This window comes from Semicossyphus pulcher, unplaced genomic scaffold, assembly GCF_022749685.1.
Source record: "Semicossyphus pulcher isolate SPU_LCO1_2020_fin unplaced genomic scaffold, fSemPul1.0.p SCAF_4, whole genome shotgun sequence".
NCBI classification, from domain to species: Eukaryota; Metazoa; Chordata; class Actinopteri; order Labriformes; family Labridae; genus Semicossyphus; species Semicossyphus pulcher.
Window position 1 is genome coordinate 31,807,305 of NW_027211715.1, and position 23,820 is coordinate 31,831,124.

The 23,820-nt window shown below is 40.6% G+C and overlaps 1 protein-coding gene across 3 annotated transcripts in view; it reads left to right on the forward strand.

Moving 5' to 3' along the window:
- Nucleotides 1-650: 650 nt before the first annotated feature.
- Nucleotides 651-23,820, forward strand: part of fnbp1l (formin binding protein 1-like) — a 45,300-nt gene continuing 22,130 nt past the window's right edge. For all 3 annotated transcript variants that reach the window (XM_069680064.1, XM_069680065.1, XM_069680063.1), the window contains exon 1: nt 651-756. In XM_069680064.1, coding sequence (XP_069536165.1) covers nt 733-756 — 24 coding nt within the window. In that variant the 5' untranslated portion in view covers nt 651-732. The remainder of the gene's footprint in view (nt 757-23,820) is intronic.

Consider the following 23,820-nt stretch of genomic DNA (forward strand, 5'->3'; position numbering starts at 1 on the left):
TAAATTCACTTGTTACAACAGCTCAAAGTAAAGGACAGGGTAAAACAAGTGATGGATAAAAAAAAGTGCAAGACAAAAAGACAATAAAATACAATAATAATAAAAACAAACTATGTACACCTTTCACTTATTGTGGATTGTTTTTGTTAAAAAAAAATGCACCAAGTCAAAAACACACATGGTGTGTATCATGGTGAAATGGCTGATGATAAGTAAAGTGAAATATTGCATAATACATAACAATTTCACATGAGAAGTAATTGCACAGACATAATTGCACGGTATGGGTGAGGTAATAAAAATGCAGCAATTATTGTAAATAGCAAAATATGTAAATATAAATTAAATCAATAAACAATTGTCTGAAAAGAACATAATTACTTCTTCTTAAAAATTGAATTAATAATAAATCTAATTTGTTGTTTACATTACTACATGATTATTCTTTTGAAATGGTCAAAAATGTTTGTATATTTGATGTCTTTGTTGGTCATCCTTGGGTCTAAAACCACTTATATTGTATTTTTGGGGCCACTCTGGTCCAGGGCCCCTGGTTTTGACGGCCCTGCTGATTGAGGTGGATAGAGGGCAGGCGGAGGAGGAGGGGGAGGAGGAGTGTGTTTGTCGGGCAGACAGTCAGTCAGTGTGGACCGGAGTACCAGCAGCAGTTTGGGAGATTCTGAGCCGGGAAAACTGCGTCAAATACGGGAGAAGTCAAAAGGGGATTCCGCAATGAGTTGGGGAACGGAGCTCTGGGTATGTTTAAACTCTTTAAACTGCCTTTTTAACTAAACCTGCTTCTTTTGTTTGCGTTGGCACGGGCAACACGTTGACTTTTGTGGAATGGAGAGGAAGAAAGGTGCCGTGTTACCTTTTAGCTTTGTGTGCGGCTAACGTTAGCTGCCCGGCTCTGCCGTTAGCTGGCGAGTGCTAAAGCTAATGCTAAAGCTAATCCGCGATGCACCTTAACGGCTGTGACAGCGGCGGAACAATAGGCGAGTCTGCAGACACACGGGCACGAGATCCCGGGGCGGGGGGGTCACGCTGCCTTATCCATACAATTACCTGTCAACTTAAATAATATATATGCTTCTTAAAATGTATTTTAAGTTTCATTGACAAGTTATAAAGTAATGTGTTGACGGTGTTTTTTGTGTGTCACACCCTGTTTCAAAGAGAGGCTGGCAGGGATTCCCGGTAACAGGGTGGAGAGGCGGTGTGATCCGGGTAGAGACCACCATCCTGCTCGGTCCTCTTTAATTTAACCATAACCTAACATCCTTTTATTTCAATGGATAATTTGGCAATTCATGTCTCTTTGTTTCCAGTTTTCCTATCTTTGGTCTTAACTTCTATGTGATTTGTTAGAAGGGACACATGCTCCTATTTAGCCCGTATAATACACCTCACAGCCATTAGCCATTCAAACTCAACAACTGGCTCACTGGAAGACATGCATATTAGATTTTATCACTAAATAATTCAAATTTGAGCTGCTGCTGCTATTTGTCAACATCAGGGTGACTGAATATCTCCTTTCACACCAGCCCCCCTGTCTAACACATGATGTGGTTTAATAATGAGTTGCAGTTGGGATTAATTTATTGAATATCTGTTTGAATCAGGCTCGTTACTGACTCATAACTGACACTGTGGCGAGCATCAACCTCTGATTTTTTGGGGTGTTGGCCATGGCAGGCTGTTGTAACCAGAGAGGCAACCAGCAGCATCCCCTGTGGGTGTGCATATTGAATGTGTGTGTGTGTGTGTGTGTGTGTGTGTGTGTGTGTGAGAGAGAGAGGCAGAGAGAGAGAGATCCCCCTCCAGCTGACCTCAGTGGTTATCTGCAGTTTAATATAAGCTAATTTTTTGCTTGCTCAGCCCTCAGATGTAATATAACCACTCTGCTACAGACAAAGAGATGACTGCTTGTGCTTTTCTGTGATTCAAAAAGATTTTAAAATAGTAAACATAAGAGCTCAGTCATTTTTCTTAGGGTGTCCCATTAATGCTATCCTTTTTTTCTGTGGGGCAGGATATAATCAGCTGTGCTAGTTTTAAAAATTTTTTTAACTAGTTTTAAAGATGGAGAGATCGGCAAGTAAACTCATATTAGGAGAATTGATTTGGATTTTTGCTGACTAAATGATTTTGAGTGTTATTTCAAAGGTGTGAATGTCGTGTCAATCAATTTCCTTATCAGAAAAATATGAGATATCACACCTACAATGATATAATTTTGTTAAATTGCATGAATATGTAAGATTTAAGAATGGTCATACCTAGAAATCTGTTTAAACTGGTCCTCAGTAAGGCTGCAGTTTATGATTATGTAATTTCAATGTTAATTAAAATGTAAAATCAGTTTATTTGTCTGCAATTTTTTAAACCAATGAAGCAATTTTGAATTATAAATGCATATTAAAATGATTTTGTAGCTAAAGAAATACCAGAGAAGATTTTGGTTTGCATAAATGTCCCTCAGTGTGCAGTAAAGCGAAGCATTATGCAAACATTATGTTTCTATCGCGCAGTGCGTGCAGTTTTTTAATTTAAGTTGTCTATTTGTAAAACTTGATGTATCTTATATTTTTGCAGAAGCTTCAGGAAACAAGAAACAAAAGCAAAGGAGAGGGAAGGCAACATTACAATATAAATACAATGGATTACAGTGGATTAAAGTTGAATTAAAATTCAGTAGTGGGATTTTTATGTGGTCCAACAGTTATGAATTCACCATCAGGAGCTCAGTGACAAAAGTCCAAAAATAGATCAGTGATGGAAACTAAAATGTAAAGTGGTAGGATTTCGTTTCCCCGCTCATTCAAGCTGTTTCATTCATCCGTGCATCATCTCTTCAGCTCTGAGTAAAGACGGCGGCTGACTGGCCGTCATAATCCTCTGAGTCCGCTGATGAGATTAATGTGTCGGCGGTCCGATGTCAGATTACACATGATTGGCTGTCTGATGTTAGATTACGGATTATTGTCCGTGAGAGAGGGTGTGAAACAGATGATTGCCTGTTGTGTTTTCACAGACTATTTAATATCAGATGTTCTGCATTATTGACCGTGTAATTTCAGATTACAGATTATGAATTATTCAGTTGGGGTTTTGCTGTCCAATTGTCTCATTTTATTATATAATGGCTTCATGGTGTTCATAAAATTCAGTAGCTGTTTTAATCTATACATTTACCCCTAAGGGTGCGACTAAATATTATCTTTATTGGGGCCTTATCTACCTGTTATTTAACTTAATAGTTAACAGGGCAAACTTTATATATTGCTCTTGTTCTTTAGCTCAGATTGCTTAATCACAGAATATCAACCTTCTACTACTATTTGGGAATATATCACAATTTATTGCACCGTAACCCCTGTAAGTTTCTTTACCACTACAGCACTATCATCTACATTTTTTGGGGTATTTAAAATGTAAATATTGAAAAAGGTTCTGCACAGTTTTCCAGGACCCAAGGCAATGGTTTAAAATCCGTTCTTTTATTGTCCAAAGAGTTAATAATGATCCAATATCAGATTGTTTGCCAGTAAATTTTCTGGACTCCTTAAACTAAGCCATATTTCCCTGAAACCCCTGAGTATTTCTGCTGTACACAGTTAGAGGAAAGCCTTGAATGAAAAATGTTTTTTGTGCAGCAGCAGAGTTTTTTCCTACTTTTCTGTCCTATTAATAATCTTGTGCCCCCTTAGATTTTTCTTGTCAGGGTCCCAACCTTTAGACTGTTAAACAAAGGCCTTATAAACAGCAAAAAACATCTAGCACTTAAGGCAACACTAGTATTCAGTTTTGCTTGATGCCTTTGCTTTTGTCCTGCGCTTTGGCTCCAGCCCAGCTCTTTGAGACATTACAAAGCAAGCGAGGAACATCCTATTATCGCTCTGGCTTCCAGCCCTCATAGACACACATAAAGTAGGAAGTGTTTGTCTGAATTGAAGCTCTGTGTGCGTTTTGTGTGTGTGCCGAGTGCCAGGATGCTGCCATGCTGTGCTCTGGTCTGTCTGGTTGAGGTGAGCCGGAGGCCAGCGGAGCGGAGCAGCCAAGTGCGACCGGCAGGCTTCTCTACTGACCGGCCAAACTGAATGACAAGGATAAAGGGATAAAGGACGCAAAGGTAGAGGAAAGAGGGCAGACTTTAAACGGCTGGCTAGAGCCTTGAGTTTACTTTGAAGTCTGTCAGCTGTTAAATGGAAAGGACACTTTAGAGCAATTGTGGAAAGTCAGATTCAGAGCGGTGAGCAGGTTTTTACCCTCCTGCAGATCAAGGGGTCACAAGAGTTTGCTTTTCTTTTCTTCATGTGTTTTGTGGATTTGGAAAAGGCTTACTACTGTGTTCCCTCAGGTGTCCTAGGGGATGTGTTGTTGGAGTAAGGGGTACTGGGGTTACATGTGAATCATGTGATACTTTGAAAAAGAGGAAAAATAGGGAAAAATACGAGCAGTATTTTTGGCATCAGGTGGTCATTGGATTCAGACGAGTGTGCTCGATATCCCCTCTCCTGTGTGTGATATTTATAGACCTACAGTATCTGCAGGGATTCCACTTCACTGATCGTGGACAGCGTCTATGAAAGTATCTTATTGCCATATTTTGAATATCGAAGATACATTTGCAGGGATTTGCAAAAGCAAACAGCACCTATATTAAAAGTATATTCATATGCATGGAATTGCCACCAACCTTTGTAGTGCTTATATCAGTTTATTAACTGATTAATTGATAAGCAGTTTAAGTAATTTATAAAGTACAAATGTCAAACATTCACTGGTTTCTTTTTCCCAGCCCTTTAAATACTCTTGTGAAAGAGGCTATTGAACAATGTCTATAAATTGACTTTTTTTCACACTTTCCAGACATTTAAAGTACAGAACATTTAATAGATTAGAGCACCAAAGTTCTTAAATTATTGGTCAGTTGTTACTCTTTAGTGTTGGATCTAAAAGCCTCCTTAAATTAGCCATCGACTGGTGAATGGTCGATGACTTTTTACCTCTTTTCCACTGCACATTTCGTCTCAACTCAACCTCCTCATAGCAGCTTTGTTTTGGTTTTCAGTTGCCAAAAGTTGTGGATATGACGTGTTACTTTTTTTGGTATTACTTTGATTGAGGTCCCAAGCAAGCTGAGGTAATACTAAAAGGTTGCGTGCTGTAAAGATAGTCTTGTGGTGTGTGCATGTTTGAAATTTGTTAGAAGACTATTTATAGAGTTTCTCCTTATTTGCATGATGCAACCTGAAAACTGGTTGGGACTTTAGCCCGGCCTTGGTGGAGGTAACATGGCACGGGTAACCACTGTGGATTTTAAACAAGCAACTGCAAGATAGAGACTAGATGAAGAGGACACTTTGATAGCTGTATGTGATGGTTTCTGAGGCTAGAGAGAGTCTCCAACCTTTATTTGTTGTATCATTGGAAAGAAGAGCTGTGGAGGCTCTGCTGAGGGGTCATGTTGTTTAGTTGGGCAGTCGTCTGTGTCTTAGCAGACCGCAGCGGGTGTGAATGAAGTCATGTTGAAGCTGAGGGCACCGGCCTGGACACGACAAGCTGTTACATCCAGTCTAGCCAAGCCTTTCAACACGTTATGTGTATGTGGAGGGGTGTTTTTGTAGGTGTGAGGGAGAGAACGTGTTTCAGCCCTGGATGAGTGATAATGACCATTGAGGCCTACGTTGTTTAATGTGTGTCCCGTGTGTTAGGGAGGATGTCTTTTTTAATTAATAAAATTGTGCTAACACAGTGCTCCAAGAGACAGGGAGGAAGGAGGTGCGAGAGAAGAGGAGAGGAAAGGAAATCCCATAAAGAGGAAGGAAGGGAGGAGGTTTAATAATAGGAGAGGAGGAGGATGTTTTAATATATTGGGAGATAAAGCTGGATAGACTGAGACAAGTGGAGTTCATAGACATAATGGATCAGATGAAACTTTAATGATCCCAGCGGGGACATTGGCTGCAGCAACAGAGAGAAGTAACAGGATACATCAGGCATGAAAGCATGTCAGTCAGAGTTCAGCACAATAGGTTTTTAACTGTATGAATAGATAAATAAATACAAAGCAGGGGCTGTTGTTCCAGTAGCCAATTATTTGTTACCTCTTTTGTCCATTTAATCTGAATAAGATTCACTGTTATAAAATGCCAATAGTCTTGCAGGCCTTACAGTACAGGTGTAAGTTTTGACCTCAACCCTTATTCTCACTTGACCTTAGTTAACAGTTTCCCAAAGTTTTTGTTGCCCCAGAGGCATGTTTCATTGGCTCTTTAATACAGCATGATACTTATTTTGTAAATCTTCCCATTTAGAGTAAAATTGATGATGTAAGGGCTTGGCTACTCATGATTGACAGTGACCTTTCAACCAGGATAGAGACGTTAAAATGCATATCCAACCCGTCCAAATACGATCACTTCTGCCTCCAGACACCCAAGATGGAGGCGCCCAATATGCCGAACCTTATGCTTCGAAATCAGTTATCTGGATATCCTCTCAAGAAGCATCAAATATGGGATATCAATTAGCTAAAGACAAGGTCCAGCTCCTGAGCTTTTTTTTATTTTTATATTACTAACCAATACGTGATCAATGTAGACTCTTCGGCCCCAGCCTCTACACATTGGTGACAAGTAAATCCTCAAGAATTTAGTCAGGATGTGATGATTCTTTTGGTAATAACATGGATGACAAATTGATAAACGAAGGAAGGCTGTGATAAACTACGACTGACCAATCCGTAGTCTTCAGAGGCGACGCTCTTCATGGGAGGCTAACACAAACACAGAGTTTCTGCTTTCTTCCTCTGTCCCCCTCTGCTCCTCTCCTTTCCTTTCCTCCCTCTGTCCTTCCTCTCATCCTCCCATCGCCTCGCTCCCTGTCCGCTCACAGCTGTATCCACCCCGCCAGCTGTTTGGCAGTCGAGCTCTTCTTGGATTCAGCCACTGTCCCACCTGTGCGCCTTACAGACGAGTGCAGTGACCCTGAATAAACCCGTTTCCTGTCAGTCTAAATGGGTCAACACATGTATAACGACTTGGCTTTGTGACCGTCTTCCCAATTATTATTGTTGTACAGCACGAAAAAGGCTAAACACAGGTGTCTTAAACTCGAGGATTACTGTATTGCCTACAGAGTGACTGAAACCTCACAGCGTTTATTATAATGTCTTTCCAGGAAGTGAAATCTGAATCACCAGACCAGAAACAGTTCCAGACGTCTCAGAGTCATGACTTGTTTAGATGCTTTGGTCAGAGCTGCTGCAGCTGCATTTAACGTCTGCTATCTTCCAGGAGTCAGCCTTTTCTGTCAACTGTTTATTAGTCAGTTTCTTTATTAGCCAGCGGATAAAAATGCAGGCTCTGGGACACGTGGAAAATTGGAAGATGTCGGGAATTTTTCTGGTGAATTTTCCCTAGATCGCCAACCCAGTCATTACACTTAAGCCTCTGCTGGATGGCTGCTGTCACTCTGAGGCCTGCTTGTGTAATATGCTGACAGACAGTAGTATAATGTAGACTTTACACTGGTAGCAGTCCCTTTAGTTGACCCTGTTTATCAACTGTGACAGACAGTAGCTTGAAAGATTCTTTGAATAATGTAGTAGGGTTGGGCAGTGGCACAATAAATCAGTTTATGCCATGCTGTGTTTAATTTGCTGGATTTGCCAAAAACATGAATTCCTGTCCGATCAGATTTGAAAGCAATAATTTCTCCAACCGATTAATCAATGATAAAAGCTTTGTCCTTAAAGGGGTCATATCTTCTGAATGGATATTCTCATATTTTCATGGGTTTCACATGTTGGGGTGTTTATTGTTCACAGTGAAAAAGGGAAAACTGCATGATTCCGTTTTTTTCCAGTAATACATTTTTAAAAAGGTCGCCTCTGAAACGGGCCGTTCAGAACAGCTGCAGGTTTCTACGTAGAACCTCGCTTTTGCTGAAATCAACCAATCGTCATTCACCGTCATTCGCCTCCGGCTGCCTTCTCGCACAAGCTTGTAGTCAAGTCGTTGTCAAGGCTTCAATTTATCACTCTGATACCTCCTGGTGATTCTCGCTCATACATATAAGGCCGAATAACCGATCCTGGAGCAGCCATGTTTTTTACAACTTTGGAGTGACAGTGCGGTCTCGCGCCGCCACGTGGGATTGCACACTCCAAACACTTGTCAGCCAATCGTTGCTGAGGTCTGACCTTTGAATGGCAAAATGGCTTAACCGTGTCAGAAGGAAGGAGAGGCTCCGAATTAAAATATGTATAACGTTTTCAAAACGAAACCAATTTTACCAACATGATTCAAGAGCACATTAGAATAATAGAAAATTGATTGCAGAGATGAAATATGTGCTAAACTTAAGTACAGCTTTTCTGTCAATTTCTGTTGCCTTTTTTATTCTGTATTAAATATCTTTAGATTTTGGACGGCTCAGACAAAACAAGCATTTTCCTGACAACAACTTTAGGAAACTTAGATGGGCACTTTTTACATCCTATAGACCAGGCAAATTAATCTCTAATGACCCTTCTTGACTTTGTAAATGTTAGCTTTTCTTAGCGGGCTAATTTCTGTTGACTAAAACAGCAGTGGGATTAATGCTGCAGTGTCCCTGATAAACCTGCAACAACTTTTCAATTCAGTGTCGTAGAAGTGAGATGTCTTTGAGCTGATGTCCTTTTGGTTTCTGTGTACTAAACACATCAGCTGCTTGCTAAACCTGCTCACCTGTGCAGCACTGATGCTATCTGCTCTGTGGACGGACACAATACAAGGAGTCTGTCTACATAGCTGATTTACAGGCTCAAAGACAACATTCCTGTAGTAGGAAAAGATATTGTTGATTTGAACCGAAGGTGGAAGTGTAAACTTTTTGTTAATAAAATGAACACTGGAGACGCAGGGATAGCATGGACATGCTGTTTACAGACAAAGCTCAGCACAGAATCCTCTGATTGTTGCTTCAGTTCCATGTTAAGTGATCTGCTTCTCTGTTCTCTGCATCACCATCACTTCCCTTGGCTACCAATGTTGGAGCACAGAGAATGACTCAGGCATGAATGAATCAGGCACCTTTTTGTTCCCTGTTTGTATGTGCGTGTTCATGCGAGTAGCAACTAGCGTGTTAATGTTTGCCATGTGACAGTAAACCATTAGCTCTTCTTATCCCATTAAGAGTCGATGATCGCACCTCTCTCTCTTTCACTCCATCCTTATGCTAACATCTCCTCTTCCTCATCCCCATGAACAACCCCGGCCTGCAGAATTTTTCTATAGGGGTTTCCCACAGGCGTAGATAACATGTGACATAAAATGGTTTAATGCCATCGACCCTTAAATAGACTGTAATGATGTGGAACTGCTGTTTTCTTCCATGGGCCACATATGGGATGTCTTCACTCTTCAGTTTTTCTTACACAAGAGTAAAGCATTAGCCATAACTACTGTAATTAAACAATGTTGGGTAAAACCTGATGGTTAGGCCTGCACTTCACATCCAGTCTTTAATTTGAGGTCTCAAGATTGTTCTGAAGCCAATAATTAATGGATTTTTATTTGAATTATAGTAAGAAATACTTAACTTTCTAAAATATTTTCAACAGCATAAAGTTTTCTCTAAATTGAAGATAAAGAATGAATTTCAAATCCTAGAAATCCTAGTTGAGGCTGAACCTGCATGATATAGTAAAATCTGTGTTGTCTGATCTTAAATTCCTAAATATTGAGATGACAATATATCGTGCAATAAAAACAAATAGTGTTGTGTGTAGGGATGCACGATATTATCGGCACGTTATCAGTATCTGCAGATCAGGGCTTGAAAATGACATATCGGCATCGGCAGATATGTCAATTTTTCTGCCGATATTTTCCACCGATAAAACAACGCTTTAATTCTGCCTACAACATTAACTCAGCACAAGTGTGCGCGCCCACTGCCTGCACCATGCCACAACCACAACCTTACAGCCACCACCAAATTGTCACCAACTAATCTGAGGGTAACTGACGGCTAGCTGGGGTTTAATCTGATTGTTGTGCAAATGGTGTGAATGCATGGCCCGTGTATCCGGGGCTGCAGCTGATTGGTCACATGTCTGCAGGCTGACTGAAAATGGTTCATTATTTGTGGCATTTCAGGTAGTCTTTTGCAATGTGTTTATTGCACATGCTCGCATGCATCATCAGCACTAGTTGGGGGCGAATAAGGTAGACCTTGGTAATAATTATGAGAAAATAATCCTGACTCAAGGTCCACTAAAGAGCTTTTTCTGGAGCTATCAAACACAACTTACAGTCTTTGTTGGCAACTGAGCTGCAACTTACAGTTATTTAAATTATCTGCATCATCATTTCCAAGATTCATAAATGAATGAATTGTTATGTTTAGTTTTACCAAAAGACAAAAAAATCATTGAGTTTACAATGAACTCAAACAAAAGAAGCAGACGCTGGAACCAGCTGATGTGTTGCAGTTTTTGCTTTATAAATGAAGCTAATATCAAAAAGTTGTTGATGAATCTGATGTCTTTCCTCTAAGCAATAGTCCACTACCTCAGTTCAACCCTCAGATCACTTCATCATAAAATATATGAATGTAAACTAGTTTTCTGAAGTCTCCCGTGACTCCAGCTGTATATTAACTCTAGACGGGGTTGTGACCTCGAGCTTATTATTCGTCTTTTGAATGTGATCTTCCAGGAACAATCTCAAGGGTTCTTCTCGGTCCCCACCCCCCCCTGCTGATGTAGCGGATGACGTTGTGTACGAGCAATACAAAAGCAGCTTTACCCTGCTGCCTTATCAGAGTGCAGAATCTATTTGTGGTGCATTTTTCTGCTGTTATAGTTGATAAGGGTATGAGTGTATGGGAAACACTGGTTGGCAGGAATTTGTCACAATGGACATACCATAAATAGGTGAATAAGAGTGTATATACACGGTAGAAGCGTAACTAGGACAGCCCCACCCCCTCTCCTCTCGCTCGCCTCCCGTCTTTCCTCCCTCTGTCTCCCCTTCTGTCTCACACACAGCCTGCCTGCAAACGGGGGAAACAATGTTCGTTCTAGCAACAGAGGAGTTTTCCCAGGCTGTTTATTTGTCCAATGAAGTTTCAGAGCCCCATAAAACTGCTTCTGTTGCCCTCAGCTTTGTGCACACACGAGCACACACAGACTCACTAGCTGCTTTGCATGGAGGGTTTCTGGTTACCTTGGAAATCTGTCCATGAAGTGCACAGTGTGCCCCCTGGTTACTGCGAGTACCCCAGACCTTAATATTTCAGGTAGTCAGACAGAGTGCAAAATAAAGGATTGTAACACACCGAGCTGCAGGCTGACTGACTCTGAGCTGTTTATCTCTTTTGTTAACCAGAAATGAGGAAAGATATATTTATTTTTTTAATGAATAACAAAAAGAAGGAAGTGTAAAGAACTACCTGAGACTTGTTCTTCCTTTATTTCTTACATCCGCTGACTATTGATAGACATGAGGGGAAACCTTCCAAATCTACGACAACAACAGTTTCAAACAGGACCCAGATTTCTACAGTCATTTATGAACTCATTTGAACCCACTTTGTGACCCTCTATTGTCTCCAAAAGCAGAATTAAACAAACACTGCTTTGTGTTTTTCTGGGCTAGCTTCACCATTGTTCATTTAAACCGTCTTAATGCTTACAAATTCTTTCTGAAACACAAGGGCCACATACTCGCTTGTATTTCAGGCAGTAGCACCAGCTTGGAAAAAGCAGCCACAGTAGCATAAGGGGCAAATATAGTTTGCTGAAATCAGGGACACAGTTTTGCAACCATGAGACTCAAAAAGTACCAGACTAAAATATCTTGTTGTGAATCACTGCTAATTCAGGACTCAGCAGAAGCTTGTTTGTCAGTCTGTGAAAACATACCTTAAGTTAGCATTAGCTTAGCAGCCAAAACTGAGGCTGGGAGCCGTTGACAGGATCAGAATAGATTCTATCTGATTGAGAACTTTCCTAAAATGATCGTGTTTACTGTATCCTAGTAATCTGCAGTGCTTATCGGAGTAACAGTTCACACAGTGTTGTTCATTGTCCTCCTACGAGGAAGCAGTGTCCTTCTAGAAAAGCCCATTTCACCCTGTCTCAGACTGTCCTAGCTCAAACATTGTCTCAGAGTGTAGTAGTTACTCTAATGACAGCAGCAGTAGTAACTGTACCACGCCTAAGCTCAAGCCTCCTATCACATATTAGTCACATGAGATGCAGTTAAAGGTTAATCCATATGATACACATTCACAGGGAAGTTAACTGTGCTGACCATTATATGTTGTTCTCTGCTTTAAAACATGCAGGGGGAAAAAAAAGCATGCACACAGACTGGGCAGAGATTCTCTGTCAGCATGTCACATGATGAGGGCAGGCATGCAGGAAGTAAAAGGGCATTCTCTGCATCTACATGCTTATTTATACTGTGGTAAAGACTTTTCTGAGGAGATGTTTCCACTGAATGCAGCCGCTTTTTGAGCTAACACAAGCTATTTCAAGACAACTTCTGCTGTAGGCTATGTAAGGGAACATTGTAGGGAATATTCCACTGACCCTAAACCTATCTTATACACTTTTCAGAGGGATTAAGAGGCACTTTTTCCAGATTATGTAATCATTTCAGGATATATTTAACCATCATGGGCACTTTTACACTGTTCTATGAAGACTGCTGTCTGTGTCTGAGACGATTTTATTAATAAAGTTAAAAAAATATTTGATATTGTTGGAAATAAGCTGATTTTTCATGTTGTAGAGAGTTACATGAGAAGATTGATACCTTACTCGAGTAATAATAAGATATGAAGTTATAGCTAGCAAACTTTCAGCTTAGCTTAGCTTAGCATAAGGACAAGAAGCGCAGAGAAACACCTGTCTAGCTAAATCTTAAGGTTACAGTTAAATCTGCTTACAAGTACCTCAAAAGCTCACAAATAAACACATCCCATTCTTATATTCCTCTCAACTTGTTATTTTACAGCTCTTTTTTGTCTTTATGCTAAGCTAATTTGTCTTTTTAAAATGAGAATTAGCTCATTTTGATGCAGAGTTTTAACTTACACTTGTCCTTGCTGTGTTTCTCACAAGTTAAACTGAACAGAGGCAAGTATACTTTTGATTGTCAGCGTTGTGTGCCCTTAAACTAATGTGTTCATTGCCTAAAATTAGTGCCAGCTGTCAGCACCCACACCAAACGTGTCATAGCCTAAAGTCAACCGCACTAACCAGCATGAACCGTGTGAGGAGAAGGTGTCAGGGTCAAAACACACACACTCACTCATACACACTCGCACACAGCTGGGAGCCTCATGCCAAACCCCAACTGTGATTAGGACACTTGAGTCAGCGGTTAGATAAATCAGATATCCTTTGGGGTTTTCTTCTGAGATGAATGAGCTGCTTGTTTGTGTGTGAGTGTCTGTGTACTGAGGCATGCACATATGGTCTGGTGATGCAGCTCAGTGGATTGTTGAGCAGATACAGTAATCATCACATCCTGTTCTTTCATATTGGACACACACACAGGAAACGCTGGGGATATGTGGACGATCACTGAAACAGATTGTGCTCAAATTAGCCTTCCTTGTGGGTTTTTGTGTAGCCACCCGCTCCAGTCATTGCTCTGTGCCAGTAAAACAGGGTTGTATTCTGATATAGGTTGTAAATAATAGCTCCTTTTTTGATACCACATGTTAAGAGTGATACAATCCTGATTAACTTTACATTTGATAGTACTGAAAAGCACTGAAGCTTTAAAAACAATTCTTATTCTACACAAAGCTGCCATTAGCTAAAGTTGTTCTAAGTAAGTTCTAAAAAACACATTAGCATATTCACATTTCTGCACAACCCTGCAGGAAGGTGCTGGGTTTCGTTTGTATGCAACCAAAGCCACGCTTCTTCCTGCCCGCTGTGTGTGTCCTTTCTGCTCTGCCCTCTGCACACCTGCAGCTCTTTATAGGTCGACAACACAGCACACCATATTTATTCACAGTTGGCCAAAAGGCAATGTTTTGTCACAACCCTTTTGTGGATAAGTTTCTCATTTTTAAGTCCAGGGGACAAATGGTCTTGTTGGTAAAAATGAGGGAAGGCAGATTTATCGTCACTAATAACCTTAAATATTTCAATTTTTTCTCCAAACATTCAGTCCAGTTTTTAAAAATGCTGATCAAAATACTTTGTCCAACAACAGTCCAAAACCCAACAAATCTTTATTTATTACCATAAATGACAAAGAAAACAAGGAGGTCCTTGCATTTCGAAAGGTGGAACCAGGGTTTCCGTTACACGAGAAATGATGAAAGGGTTTAGAATAATTTTTAATATAACCAAATATTTCTTCAGAGCAGCAACAGCTATACAGTAGGAAGTCACCATATAAACTTTATTATACCTCACTGTAAACAAACGTAACATCCAGATATAATAAATCATTCCTGTTATAAAATCAGTGACTGCAGTTAAAGATTGTAGATCAGCAATTGGTTGTTATCACTTATTGATCCTTTCCTCCTCCGTAAATCAACACTGACACTGTGTTAATGTGGATTTGCTGTTTTGTTGAGGGAGGAGGGTCTGGTCTGGGAGTGGGGGGTTGCAGTCCCAGGTGGTAGATCTACACAAATGTGCCAAGTTTGAAGATTAGAGGCTAATTAAGCTAAACTGTGCCAAGTTTTCTGATCACATGCAGTCAGCTTTTGTTTTGGTTTTTCAGCAGTTTGCAACTGGCTGAACAAGTGTGCTGTTTTTGTAAAACATGCCGGATGGAAAGAATCTTAGTGAGCAGAGGTTTTGATAGATTTGCTTTTTGGCAAGTACGTAGAAAATAACCAACAGTGGCAAAACTTGAATCCAGAACCGGGTTTTGGAGTGCAGGTTTGTACTAGCAGGTGCTCATACAACAAATTAACAGTAAAGCAGTAGTTAAAGGACCTGCTGCATGCTGAACTCCTCCAAGAATATGAAGACATTTGTAACGTCTACCATTTAACAGCACAAACATACGCTGCAGTCAAACTGCTCTGCTGATAGATGTGTGTGTCTCCCTCTGATGCCCTGAGCTAACCTGCAGCCACCATTTAACCTCCATCAGTGGCCTCAGCGTTTCAACAGCTAACCACACCCAATGTTTATCAAACATGGAGCCTCAGCTGATTGACCTAGTTTTGTAATAGTTGATCTTCAGCTAATGTGCAAATAAATCCCAGTGCTGTAGCTGTATGGTCTTGTTGCACATGTCTCCTCAAAAGAACAGGCTCTCCTCTGTTTCACCCCTTTCAGATCAGATAGTGACCCAGGAAATCCGCCGGGTGACCTTCAGTGTCAGAGGGTCGACCTCACAAAAAGAGCAGGGGTGAGATCAGGGCTGAGACAAGGAGGGTCAGACTCAGGCTGAGACAGACTAATGCATCCTGATCAAAGCCACAGTCTGACATTTACAAATAAACCACAGAGAAGAATGTGGGAGTATAAAACATTTTATTTGACAATGTTGAGATAACAGCATTTAAAACGCATTACAGAGTGTCTTTAACCTGTCAATGAAGCGATTAGCGTTTGAGATGATTAGCATTTTTTTGTTTTAAAATGAAAGGCACATTTTAGGATTGCAGTTAACTTAAATTTTCATTATTGATAATTTATATAGAGCAAAAACTATAAAAACAAATCAGACAAGTCCTAAATTATTCAGGTTTTAAACGTCGACAGAAGGAAAAGAAAAACTTTCCTTTCTTAAAGGAAATAAAACATTGTTAAAAGACAATTAAAACTCAAATAAAATCAAGAAATGACTCTTCTATGATCAAAGTCTGTTGTCATTAGGGGACTAAAGGAACTCACTCATGATTTTCTCTGACTGATTGTTGACTGCAAATAAAACTTTAAAACGGTCAGAAAACAGTGAACAATGCTCACCATATTTTGCAGAGTAATGTCTTCAATCTGCTTGTTTTGTCGAACCTGCAATAAAGATATTTTATTTGCTTTTGTAGATAATTAAAACATTATTGTATTTATATATAAGCAGCTGAAACAAAAGAATATTTGGCATTTTTAGCTTAAAATGATTAATTGCTTCTTAAAATATTGAACATTATTCGTCCGTAGGTTTTTTAAATTCTGAATTAAATACTGATATCTAGCCTAGAATAAATCTAAATAACGGAGCAGGGTTGTTGTTTAGCACAGCTGCTAAAACAGCATAAAAACTTCAGTGGACTTCCAGCTCTTAAAGATTACGCCAAGTTTCAAATCAAGGTTAGACGAGGTCGACTGTCTGGGCAGTTCTGTTCGCTTTTGATCTTTTGGCTGAGGCAGGCATTTGAGTCTGTGGATTTCTTTGGTTGGGGGAGACTGTTGGAAAATCTTTCTCTTTGTAGGGAAGAGACAGACATACTGGTCAGACCTGCTGCAGTAAGCAATTTAAGCTGACCAACAACATGTTTGCAATATAAGACGAGTCAACCAAGTGATCCTGTTTGCGAGCAGTGAGAGCAACATTACTTCTTAATAAGAAGACGTCTGTCATGCAGCAATCATGCGTTGCTAACATGGTTGATTGTTGGAAATAGGTTGTATTCCTGCTTGCTAGAACATGTTTATTTCTGCATTTGATTGATATCTATTTAAATGTCCAATCATCTGTCTCCCTCTCGTCTAACCAGTCTGTCAGGATGTGTGTGTGTGAAGCAGCATGAGAGCAAGACAATACAGCGGATCAGGTTGCTCTGAAACCTGACGAGCTTCCTACTGACAGGAGTGCCCGAGTGTGTGTGTGTGTGTGTGTGTGTGTGTGTGTGTGTGTGTGTGTGTGTGTGTGTGTGTGTGTGTGTGTGTGTGTGTGTGTGTGTGTGTGTGTGTGTGTGTGTGTGTGTGTGTGTGTGTGAGAGTGTGTGTGAGTGTGTGTGAGTGCGTGTGAGTGCGTGTGAGTGCGTGTGCGTGCGTGCGTGCGTGCGTATGCGTTTTCCACAGACAGCAGAGTAAATATAGCGGGACTGACCTGGAGTGTAGCCCTCAGGTTTAGGAATGGGTGTCAGTAGGATTGCCTAACCAGTTATCTAACACTTAAAAGACTTGATTGATTTTCATGTTTAATTACCCAGACTAAAGGTCATCATTTCTTTACTATGGTAAATGTTGCCTCATGGGTTGGAAAAATTGCAAGCAATATCTGCTCTTCTCATATTGGTATTATCTTGGTAGAACAGTGAAGAGCAGTTTTTTCCATTTCCAGTGTAAAATGCAAACTATATGCCATGTGAAATGTATTATTTGTATCTGTTTTACATGTGTCAACAATGTCCCAAATAGAAATATGGCCCTTGTGACTCTAGTTCATGGCAAGGAGTCCCAAAAAGTTGAATCTTTTATGATATTTTGCACCCACGCTGAGATTTGTTTGTCTCTGAGGCGACAGATGTCCTACTTCAGAGCTTTCTCTCTTTCTTATGTTGTGTTGTTCTCGCAAGGTTTGTCTTTTTTCCATCCATGGCCCACTGTGTATCCTGCCCTTCAGAAACGTAGATTATTGTCACAGTACTTACTTCCTTGTTAATGTTGTGTATTTGAAGTTCGGGTCAAATTCACTTAAAAAAATAAGCTAAAAATGGTTTTCCAAAGCTAGGGATGTACCAAGTTTTTCAGTCCTGATAGCAATACCTTTTGTACGTTCCATGTGAAAATGGTGTACCATTTCAGACTGCTTTCCGGGTATCTATTCAGCACGTTTCCACAAAATGTTACTAGGTGGTGTAAGGACAATAAACAGATAGGCTGTATTCTTTAAAACCGAATACCACGCACTAAACATCACAGAACATTAGCATGCTTTTTCTTGCTCTTCTTGTTAACTTCACACATTTAAGATGCTAGCGCTAAGGTGTTATGAGAGGACGACAAAAGGAAAGAGACGTGAACACATGGCTGGCTTTCTTAAGCAACAGAACTTTTATTGTGGTGAAGGAGGTCGATGATAGTTAGTGTAATCAGTGTTTATTATCCACACATGACACACACATGTGCCCTGTGTGTTGTGTCTCTCTCTCGCTGCTTGTCCTCGTCTTGCTAACCAGGTGTCTTTGTTTCCACAGTCAGCAAAAACCTTGTTATGCATTCACAATGTCCTGACCTGTTAGAGAGTGACTGTCACTGATTTATGACCTATAATGTAGAGGGCAGCAACTCCTCCTACTCCTGCATGTAGTGCCTGAACTGTGCACCAACACCACAGAATTGTTACAAAAGTTCAATTGTATTTGCTAATTGTCAGTATATGGGTGCATCAGTGCTGGTGTCGGTGATAGTAGGCGATTTGTTGTGCTTATTTAGCAGAATGTGGTCCTCTGTGGCATGGCTGGATTAATGTTTGACTCCAGCTGGGACACAGGCTCCTCCTGATGGGTCCTCTTTGTGTTCATTCAAAGATGGCCCCATTAGCGTGAGGAAAAGCCCTGCAGGCAGAGACTTACCTTAAACAAATATGTACAAAAACCATTACAGTAAACGGTGATCCATTTAAGAAAACAGTATTCTTTTAGGGTTAATTTTTTGTTTGACGGCGTAAACCACCACCTGGTGACACCTAAATGTAGTAGGGCTTTATTATCAAACATATATTTGGTCTATGAAGCATAAAACTAAACATAGAAAATGCTCATAACGATTTCCCAAAGCTCAAGGACATACAATTTCTTCTTCTAACTGACCAATCTAAAGATATTTAATTTAATTGTAAGACATCTAAAAAAGAAGCAACTGTTCAAGTATGTTTGCCATTTTTGCATGCTTCAACTATAATACGAAGCAAGCTCAACATACCAAAGCTTTCTTTAAGTAAGCTGGCTCAACAAAGCCTCAAGCACCAGTTAGAGACAATGACATCCATGATGCGATGCATACAGTATGTGCTACTATAACTGCACAGCGTCGTTCTGTCGCTCTACATGAGTTACGTTACAGTTCCTGGAGTTTCCATTTAAATAAATACTCAGCTGAGGATCTATATTACCCGTGTAGTAGACATTGTCAGGAAATAATGAAGGAAAGGGCGGTGCTTTGCAGCCAATTTCAAGCCAGAACTCTGAACATAACCCGGTCCCGACCAGGTTAGCTTTGCAGAGCAAGTTACTGTGTTGATTTAGCCAGGTTAATAGAGAGCCAGCTTCGTGACACGGAAAACCCTGGGTTTAGGCTCAAAAGACCCTAATCTCAATTCGTAGTACACCCATCAGACCAGACAAGAAGATGGACCTCCTTTTCTGTTGCTAGCAAGTTAGCATGGAAAACATGGAGTTGACCGTCCCTGAAGTTTCTGAACCCGTTACTGTTCCTTTTGGGTTTTTGGAGAGTGTTGGTCGTTTTTTGATGTTTTGAAAAAGTAGTCGGCTGGAAAGGTTTTAATGTCCGGTCCTCGGGCCGACAGCTGTGATAGAAGATGCTGGAATTACTGAAAAAAGGGAAAGTTCAGTCTCTATCTTGAAGAGCCTTATCCGATTCTCACAGCTAGTTAGTGAGATGTAAATCTGTGCATTCTGTTTGAGATAACCATCCATCTCAGCAGTAAACAATACACAACCTGGGAAACAGGAGCTTCAGCTATCACATAACGGGAAGAGACACCCAGTTATCCAGCTCAACTGGACTGTTTGAACTGAGGTAAACAAATACTTGATTTGAGAATAGCTGAAACACTTTACAGGAACCAATTTGACTCCAGTGGTGAAGTTAGAGGATGCACACACAGCGAAAAGAAGTATGATTAAGTGTTAATGCACTGGTCAATGTGAATGGAGCCAAACATGGAGTCATTGAGTTCCTGTCTGACTCAGAGGTGCCTTTGATCCTCGAGACTCACTGATTCATTTTTTTAATCCGCTAAAATTAACTGTAATTTGAAGAACTATGAATCACACATTTCCTCTGAGTGTTGTGTGTAAAGCCTGTGTTTGTGTAGTGAGACAGGCAGGCAGTGGTTTCTGTTACTGCAGGGGGAATAAACAAACATGAAGGTAGATCCTGCAAGGCAGAACAAATAGAGAGATGGAGGTTTGTGCATGTGTGTGTGTTTACAGGGCGTAGATAATGCCGTGTAAACAGCTCATTTCGAACTGATCGTAACACTGAAGTTATTTAATTACCACCTCTGCTACAGCGTGGGGTTGTGTGAGGTTGAGAAAACACAGAGTTAAACAAGGTAATCTAAATGAAGGCAGTAGAGCTTGCTGTTGCCGCTTCTTCATGCTCCTGTTTCACACCGTGTTTTTGCAGCACTTTCCCCCTGTGATGCTTATTGTCAGTTTTGTGTAGCCGTGTTATAAAAGTTTTAGGCGATCATAAAAAGACAAAACAAAAGCATTATGCATGCTTGGCACTTCCTTACAGCCTCTACCTAGGCCTAAATCTACTGTGATGTCTTGGTTGTTAAGGAAGTGGGTTTAAAGTTGGTTTTATATAGGGCTGCACAATTAATTGGAATATTATGGCAATCCAAATATGGCCAAGTGCAAATATCCAAAGGATATCCTGGCCTACAAACCTTGTTTTCAGGGGCTGGTTGCACCAACAGGGCGTGTTCTTTGTCTCAAGCTAAGTCGGTTGACACTCTTAAGTCAGACCTCAAGTTACGCCAGTTGCACCATCCAGGCCAAAGCCTTCTTCTAACCACCGGGTGTAAATCTTACGCCAAGTCAGGAGTAGGCGTACAGTCAAAATCTGTATCCTTTCTAGAGTAACAAGAGCTTTTAATGAGCCACTTTGTAATGGTGTGTCTAATGTATGGGCTCCATAACAAGACATTAAAACAGGAGTGAGACAGAGGAAATCCCAAACATTAGGAGCTGATTGGAGTCTTATTTGGAGGATGGACTTATAGAAGAGCTGTCACCACACCTGCATTTTAGGTCGGACCATAATGCAGTGTTGTCACCCAAGTTGCACCTGTTAATAGCACGTTGTCTTTATCTGAACGGTGCTTATCAAAACGCAGTTGTGTGTTTGGTGCAGACCCCAACAAACCTCACATCATGGAGATTTAAAGTACAGTGTTTGATTTACCATATCACACAGCTCTAGTTTTATGCAGACGAACTGCAGTAAAGAGGGTGAAACCTCTTGAATAATGCTAACGGTAAAGCTCTCTATGCTTTCAGAGATCTAAAGTCAGTAACATGAGGCAAAAGCCTTCATCAGAGAGGTTTTAAACCAGTTGAAGATGCAGAGCAGTGAGGGGGGATGAAGTCAACAGCCTGCCAGTGCTGCTGTCTGTTTTGCCCATAGATGGCAATTGGAGACTTTACAACACAACATCATTTTAGCTACAAATCCAAATCCAGATGCTCTCAGTGAGGGAAACGGCAAAGCTTGTGTGTGTCTAATACACACAGGTATGTGTGCTTACCTCCTGGTGCTTTGGCCTCTATTCAAAGTTCAAATAGTTGCAGGTTAACTCTTTGAACTGCAGCTCAAGTGGCTTGTTTGGTCCAAACCACAGTCAAAAACAATCAAATGACGCCTTCGTTGAAGTGAATACCACATTAAACCATATAAGTGAAATGTTTAAAACTTGCAAACAGGTTTTTATATCAGGGTTGAGACTGTATGATCGGGGCCTTTTATCCATACAAACAACCCCCTAGCTTTATATCAGCTGACCTGAACAAGCACGACATCAACAAACACTTTACACATTAGAAATAAGCATGATCTTAAAATGACAAAGATGCATTAGTGTGTAGTTTAAATGTTTGTTTTGAATGTTGTTTTGCAGACTGAGACCAAGATAATGTTTACCACTGAGATGCAGACCTGTGCTCCTGTCCAATATTCCTCCTACTTTCCTCTTGTTTTTCTTACCTCCCCTCCTAAAACCCTCTCCAAATGCCACTCTCCTCCTCCCCCCTCACACTCCCTCTTCAACCTCCAACAAACACACGTAGACACACACAACTCCTGTGTACTCCCCCTGTCAGATTCTTAGAAGAGACCTTCGTTTTGTGGTTGTTTTTCGAGGAAGATGAACACAGATAGTCAGTAAACACACACTCACAGACACACACGGTGCAGACAGAGCCGGGGGGGTCTCTAGAGTGATGCCAGTGTTTCAGACAAGTTGACATTTCCCACCCAGTCTCAGCCATGTGTGGGCGAGCCTCTGAGTGTGTGTATGTGTGCACTGTGCTCTGGAATGCCTCAGTAATTAATCCTTTGTCCTAGCAGCATTTTCTATGCTAATTATCCGCTCTCCCATGGAATGCACACAGGCTGTCTGGCTCTCTGATTGGCTGAGGAAAGGCTGTCTGGCCGTTTGATTGGTTACAGGGCGTCAACTTAAAGCCTCCTCGTCTGGGAGCTAAATGACTAATTTATCTTTCACTCTGAGATCGGAGCTCATTAAGGCACGACGGTGGCTTTGTCAGGGAGAGGCATAGAAGGAGTAAACCGGCTGTGACCTATTTTTAGGTTTGAATCTGGGAGGGAAACAAATATAACAGGTCACCTGTCACAGTGGCATGTGTCCAATTAGACATGTGCCGAAAAAAAACATGAAATAAACACCATTTAAAAAAGTTCCTTGTATCAGAATATATGAATATATACTTGTGAAGTTAGAAGACAGACGGTTGTAAGAATGGTGGATGCTCACAGATGGCTAAATTAGACTACAGTAGTTGTACATAGTCAAACCACGGCGGTGTTATTAGCTTTTTACCATTTAAATCATTAAAGTGGAGCTCATTTGTGAAGACTTTCTTACTAATAAAACATAAATATCATGAACATTTTCTGTAACAATTGATTGATAGGCTGCACGGTGGTGCAGTGGTAAGAGCTGCCGTCTCACAGCTAGAAGGCTCCTGGTTGGAATCCCGGTTTGGAGGAAGGGAGCCTTTCTGTGCATGTTCTCCCGTGCTCGTGTGGGTTCCCTCCGGGTGCTCCCGCTTCCTCCCACAGTCCAAAGACATGCTTGTTAGGTTCATTGTTAACTAGCCTAAATTGCCTGTGGATGAGAAGGGTTGTCTGTCAGCTGGGATAGGCTCCAGTCCCCCCGCAACCCTGAACAGGATAAGCGGCAGAGAAAATGGATGGATGGATGGATGGAATCCATTGGGAGGGATGATGCTGACTTCCCTGTTTGACCTTCAAAAATAAGCCATCCCTGCCACACTATATACTGTATATTTGCCTGGTTCTTTATTCTGACTAAAGCTGAAAATATCTCATTTTTTATACATATATATTTGTTAATTTTACATTTGACATTCAGGAAGGAATGGAACAACATTTTGAAGGATAGTTTTTTATTAAGTAACATTTTTGTCCGTTTCAAATCTATTACCACAGCGTGAGGAAGAAACAGCTACATGTACGGTACAAGCATTTTCTCAGCTCAGTACACATTGTACAAATATGTAGAGTCAGTGTGATGGAGGGCCTGGTGTTATTGTTTTGTTTGTGAATGCATCCCTTCCTGCGATTATGTGATGATTATATGACAGGATGTTGTGTTTCTGCTACTGATAGCACACCTATCGGTTCATCTTTATGTTTCTGTCAGAGAACAGCTGATATGAAGTCTGTTATTTGGTACATTTTCCATTATTCTTTGTAATAATTCTGAAGAACGGTGATAAATGGTGCTTGACGCCAAGCTATGTTACGTGTTTGAATTACAATTTTGTTATTGGCTCGTGTTTCCTTTGTGAAGCTCATGTTTGTATTTGTGCTCTGGCCAATGAGCAACTAACTAAACCTAATAGTACATTTTATTGTTTATATTT